This window comes from Nannospalax galili, unplaced genomic scaffold (assembly GCF_000622305.1).
Source record: "Nannospalax galili isolate Female #2095 unplaced genomic scaffold, S.galili_v1.0 scaffold1650, whole genome shotgun sequence".
Classification (NCBI taxonomy): domain Eukaryota; kingdom Metazoa; phylum Chordata; class Mammalia; order Rodentia; family Spalacidae; genus Nannospalax; species Nannospalax galili.
In genome coordinates this window covers 74,004-80,003 of record NW_008328118.1, presented here as the reverse complement: position 1 = coordinate 80,003, position 6,000 = coordinate 74,004, and the positions used below count along the sequence as shown (strand labels likewise).

Here is a 6,000-nt window from a genome sequence, read left to right as displayed (position 1 = left end):
GAGGCCAAAAGAAGGCATCAGATCCCCTGGAGTTATGCACCGCTGTTACCTGCCATGTGGGTGTTGGGAACCAAACCCCGGGTCCTCTGCAAGGGCAGCCAGAGCTCTTAGCTGAATCACTGAGCCATCTCTCCAGACCCTATGTCCGTTGCTTTGTTTGTTGTCATGCAACATGCTGGTCTACTGTGAAGAGTCATGTTACATGCAGTTCTACCATGAAGTAGTATTATATGCAGGTCTATCTTGTAATGCTAATTTTCTGAAAGCACCTGAAATCTTGTAAAGCAAAATAGTTTCTTGAAACCATACCAGAAACTTTGAGTTTTGTGAATACTAAGCACTAGACTGTAGCACATACCTGTAGTTCCAGCATCAGGAAGGAAAGAGGCAAAAGAACAGAGTTCAAGGGCCTCCTTGCAAGTTCAAGACTAGGCTGGGCATGAGACCATGTCTCAATCCTCCAGACACCCTCAAAATAAACAAACAACAGAATATTGACCTAAACTTGGACTAATTGGTGTAAAGTTCTAAGTCCATCAGCAAAACTGAAAGCACAAGTAAAAATAGTGAAATTAAAGAGAAAAATACTAAAAGGAAAACAAAGACAAAATTCAAATTACTTTGAAAAATCTGATTTTATTTTCTTAATCAAAAAGAAGTATATGTATGTCAATTCAGAATATTTAGCTTTCCACTGATCTTTCAAATACTTGCCAGATACTAACAGTGCTCAGAACTGTAAAAGTTAACACCCAATACCACATTTTCTAAGAAATTCCTCAAGGCATTGGTGATTTTAATTTAAAAATAAAAGAATTTTAATTAGCATTGGAAACCTAAGCTACAATGGGTTTCAAGAGCTAAAAATCAGATCTTTTAAAAAACAGTATTTTTTTCATTTTTGAAGGACTCAAACCTGGTACCTCCAGCAGGACAATGTCTCAACTCCCAAATTATTAACTGCATTATTTCACTTTAGAATAGGAAAACTATAAAATGGAATTTCTAAATTATCACATATATAAATACATAATTTTAACAGTCATGTTTGCTAGAAGAATTATGAAAACAGATTCTACATTCAAGGTACAAATGATAAATGCTCTTTCACTGATTTATTTAAGAGTCCATCCCATTCTTGCTTGTTTTCTACCTCCATATTTAAAATCATGGTCAAAGGCCAAGCGTACATCCATTCATCTGCAAGGAAAAGTCTACAATGCAGTGGGTATTCTGCCAGAGGCCCAGGACTCATGAGACTGGGGTATTTGACATGATTTAGGAACACTTAAGAATTCCAAGGTGACTCAGGGAGCCTCACATCACACTGGAACTTCCTAGACAGTGCTGGTGGGCTATGCATGTACAGCAAGGCATGTCCAGCATGCACACAAATGTCTCCTATTCATTCAAATCGAGGTAAAACAGGCAAAAAAAAAAAAAACCCTCCATGTTAACAGAAGCTGCGTAATTAAACTAACTTCTTTTGCTGCCGATTTTATATAAACTAACTATAGTTATCTCCAAAAAAGAAAAATCTAAAATTTCTGATTTTAAGCATGAAAAAGAAAGTTTCTTTCAAATCCATTATTAATAAAGAATGTTTTAAATGAAGGAAAATATTTCTCCCAGAATCACCATTTTGTACTTAATGTGATCTAACTTTCATTATTTCATTTTCAACTTTGGACAGAACTCACTTCTGGGCACTATTTGGTATTTTTGAGACAACAAGCGGTACCAACAGGACTTCTAAAAATAAGATTTTCTGACACAGGCAGGAAGGTCTGCTAACCTTTCTCACGTTTTTTCCTTCTAGCACAAAAGATTGCTGAGAAGTGGCTTTCAATACAAACACTTTATTTAAATCCTGGTAAAATTTTTTTGCTAAAATTTTACTCCTAGGTCTCAAAAAAACAAAACAAAAAACCCAACTGGCAACAAGTCCCAATGTTATTTTTAATCCAACAGCTACAACCTACTGCCAGTAATTATTTATATATTTATATGTATCTGTTGTTCTATTAAATAAAACTGGCCAGTTATAAAAAAAAGTATAATTTTGAAGAATGGTACTTGGCATGGGGTTATCTCAATGCTTCTGGGATAAAGAATGCATTTAGAAAACACCAGCCCTTAACCACTTTCCTATCTGTAATCTGAATTACAAAAGCATTTTTTTAAACATTACTTTTTGACTGACAGAGTCTAGGAGTCTAGTCCCAGGCTGACGGGTTGGTTTTAATAAGAAAAAATCCCTAAGCCACATGGTAATGAAACACTAAGCTTACTTTGTCTACTGTATGGGAAACATTCCAGGCAGACCCAAAGAAGAAAACCTGCCAAGTCGAAGTACTATAGGTGAGGTTCATCTTACATCCCAGAAGCAGAAAACCTCAAAAATCACAACAGAAAGACCGTCCATTTGCTATCACACAAAAACCCACCCCAAACACCTTAGTTCTGAGCTTAATATTTCCCTAAGATGTTAGCAGGAGAAGCTTTAAGGTACTTAAAGTGGCAGCAGTAACTGTTGAAAGCTAACACTACAGAGAAAATGCCCTAAAAGGTTCAGGGCTGCCCACCCATCCCTTACCACCCCCCACCCAGTAATATCTAAAAGCTCCTGTGAAAGTTTTTTCTTATGCTAATAAAGACATATCACCTACTGTGCTAACCCTAAAACTAGCAGCATTAGCGCAATAAAGCAAAAATAGGAAGCCTAGAGGAATGATTTAAAGGCCTACTTGGAAGAACAAGGTAGCAGACAGACCTGTGCCCTCCAGTTGTTTGTAGAGGTGGTTGCGCGAAACAGCCAGATTTACCCACATAACAAAAACTTAACAAAAGCTTCCCCAAGACACCAAAATAAAATTTGACCTTTCCAGTCACAGGGGACAGAAAGGCCTTTTTCAGCCCTGGAGTTGAATGAGTTCAAAGATGGGCAATAAAGGAAAGAGACAGAAGAAAAAGAGCATCAGAAGTGTGAGGGGAGGAGGCCTTGCAGTTTATCGCACAGTCACTCCAAGTTTCTCCAGCACACGGACACCCTTCTCCTGGTACTCTTGTCGGGTCATCCAAAAGTTGTCTTTGTCTTTCATGATGTCTGCCAGGACTGCACCACCCAGGAATACCATGTGCTTCCTGCGGGGCGGGTCTTCAATTCGGATCTTAAATTTCTAAAGGAGAAAAGAGTCATAAGATGTCACATGTGCAGTTTCAGAAAAAGCCGTTTGCATGTGTCCTTTTGAACCCCTCAGCCATCCTGAGATCTAAGGAGAAGAGGAGGATTTGGTATCTGTGGGACAGAAACATTTAGTAATTTGTCCCAAGCTCATAATTAGGAGACAAGAGTTTTAATGTACTGATTTGAACAGTGAGTCACATAATCACTGTGCCCAAGAATCAGAAACAGGATCATAGCAGGTTTTCCTTAGTCCCTGAGCGATTTGTCAAGGTTTCCTGCACACCTCCGCACGTGGTCTATCTCTGAACACCCCGCCCCCCGCAGACCTCAAGTTCTTTTCTTATAAGCAAAACTCATTTTCTATTGTCTCAAATTCAAATGAAATGTGCTAAAAATAAAGCCAAATATGGTCATAATTAATCATAGGGATGTTGAAGAAAGTGAACACAGTAACCCAAATTAAAGACAACTGGGAGTTCTATAGGTTGCAGTGACTATTATCTATGAAGGACATTGCCTAATCTCTATGTTAAGTCAGCATCTAGAAGAGAAACCTTAAAATAACTTGTCAGTTTTTAGAGTCACAAATTCTAAAAGAGACATTGTAACCATGTCATTCTAAATTGTTTTTATGCCCCATAAATGAAACCTGGGATCTAAAAATTTATGACACAGAAAATGTCAGCGTATTTATTAGTCAATTCTGAGACCAAATACTGTCCTAGTTGTTTTATTTACGCTTTTTTTCTTTTTAGGTTGGTAAACTTAAGACAGTCTATTACAGCCCAGGCTGGCCTTGAACTCATGAGACAACTCAAGGTCCTCTCGCCTCATATTCTTGAGTGCTAGGAACACCACCACACCCAGCTGGCAAGTGTTTTTCTAAGGGGTCAGACAGTAAATACTTGAGGCTCTTACCCTCTCCAACTACACAAAGCCAGGTGTAGGATGGCCATAGACAACATGTGACAATGAACAATGCTGTGTGAACAGACCGGCCTGGCTGTGTTTTAAGGAAATGTCTCCGGGCTGCTCGACTGCTCTCAGGAAAGACACTGCTTCTCATGCAGTCTACCTGCTTGCTACTCACAGCTTTGAGGTCTGACAGCAGCAATTCTTTACTGAAGCCTCTACCTTCCTCTTCCCGTAGAACCCCACCAAAAAAAGTCCATTTCAAAAGCTATGAGTTTTGGGGACATAGACATCACTGAGGAGATAAGATATATAATAAACTGCCAGAAAAATAACCTAAAATCAGAATCATGAGAGGCTAAATGTGAAGGCTGGTTAGTATTTGAAAGTTAAAAAACAGGGCTAGGGACAGTATATACCTTAAAAAAAAAATTTTTTTTTAATTATTTAAATTATTTTTTAAAAATTATTTTTATGTGTATGTATGTATTGCCTGAATGTAGTCGGACAGTTGTTAGCTGCCATGTGGGTGTTGGGATTCGAACCCAGGTCTTCTGCAGACACAGCCAGTATTCTTAACTACTGAGCCATCTCTCCAGCCCCTGGCAGAATACACCTTTAATCCCAGTACTTAGAGGCAGATGCAAGTAGATCTCTATGAGATAGATGTTAGCCTGGTCTACATAGTGAGTTCTAGGCCAGCCAAGGCTACAGAGTAAAACCCTGTCTAAACAAACAAACAAAAAAAACCAAACAAACAAAAACCACAAAAACAACAAAAAACCCAAAGGAGACTGTTTCTCTCTCCTTAGCATCAGCAGGTTCTTCCCTAGCACTTAGATGATCTAAGACATTAGACTCAGTCACCTCTATTGACTCAATATACAGGTAACCTGGTAGGACCTTGTGCTGGATAGCTTTAGTTGTCAACTTGACAAACCTGGGTAGAGGGAGCCTCAATTGGGGAACTGACTCCATTTGACTGGCCTGTGGCCATGTCCATGGGGTATCTTCTTGATTGTTGAGTGATGTGGGAGGGCCCAGCCCACTGTGGGTGGTGCCACCCCTGGGCAGGTGGGCCTGTGTTGCATAAGAAAGCAGGCTGGGCAGGGGCCAGGGGAGCAAGCCAGTAAGCAGTGATCCTCCATGGCCTGTGCTTCAGGTCCTGCCTCCAGGTTCCTGCCCTGAGTTCCTACCTTGGGCTCCCTGATGAACTGTGACCTGGGAGATGTAAGCTGAATAAACCTTTTCCTCCCTAAGTTGGTACTGGTCAGAGTGTTTTGTCACAACAATTGAATGCAGACAAGAAGAGACCTTCATTTCTCCCCACCTGTCTGGGCTCTATTTCTTCTTCTTCATTTCTCCCCACCTGTCTGGGCTCTATTTAACTGCAAATAGGAATCTGTTTAAAAGACTTCTTGCTCCCTCTAGTGGTTGTCAAGGTTTTAAAAGAATTAACAGATGACTTACAGAAAGTTTTTCCACATCTCCTTTTAGAACTCGTTCTAAGTAAAGCTGTTTAAGTTCTCGTTCCAACCTTGATGGCAGACCAGGATACATGGTAGACCCTCCAGAAAGAACGATGTGCTTGTAGAATTCAGATCTAGGAAGACAAGGTGGACATTTCATTTGGAGTTTCAGATTAGGAAAATGGTACTCAATACTATCATTTTTTTTTTTTCCTTTTTGTTTTTATTTCAGGATGGGAGAGTGCTTGCAAGAAACACTAGGTTTAATCCACAGCACCGCATTAATGGGGCTCACTACTGAGGTGAAGGATGATCAGAAACTCAAGGTCATCCTCAGTTACATAGCAAGATGAGACCATCACAAACGGCAACAACAAAAATGTATGTATTGGGTGTGGTGGCGCACACCTTTAGTCCCAGCACTAAGGAGAC

General features: G+C 39.8%; 1 protein-coding gene across 1 annotated transcript in view; it reads right to left on the bottom strand.

Annotated features, from left to right (window-relative positions):
• Nucleotides 1-616: 616 nt before the first annotated feature.
• Nucleotides 617-6,000, bottom strand: part of Actr2 (actin related protein 2) — a 47,315-nt gene continuing 41,931 nt past the window's right edge. Inside the window, exons 8-9 of the mRNA XM_008852492.3 lie at nucleotides 5,570-5,702; nucleotides 617-3,179 (exon numbers count right to left, since the gene is read on the bottom strand). Of these exons, the coding sequence (XP_008850714.1) occupies nucleotides 3,009-3,179; nucleotides 5,570-5,702 (304 nt within the window). The 3' untranslated portion in view covers nucleotides 617-3,008. The remainder of the gene's footprint in view (nucleotides 3,180-5,569; nucleotides 5,703-6,000) is intronic.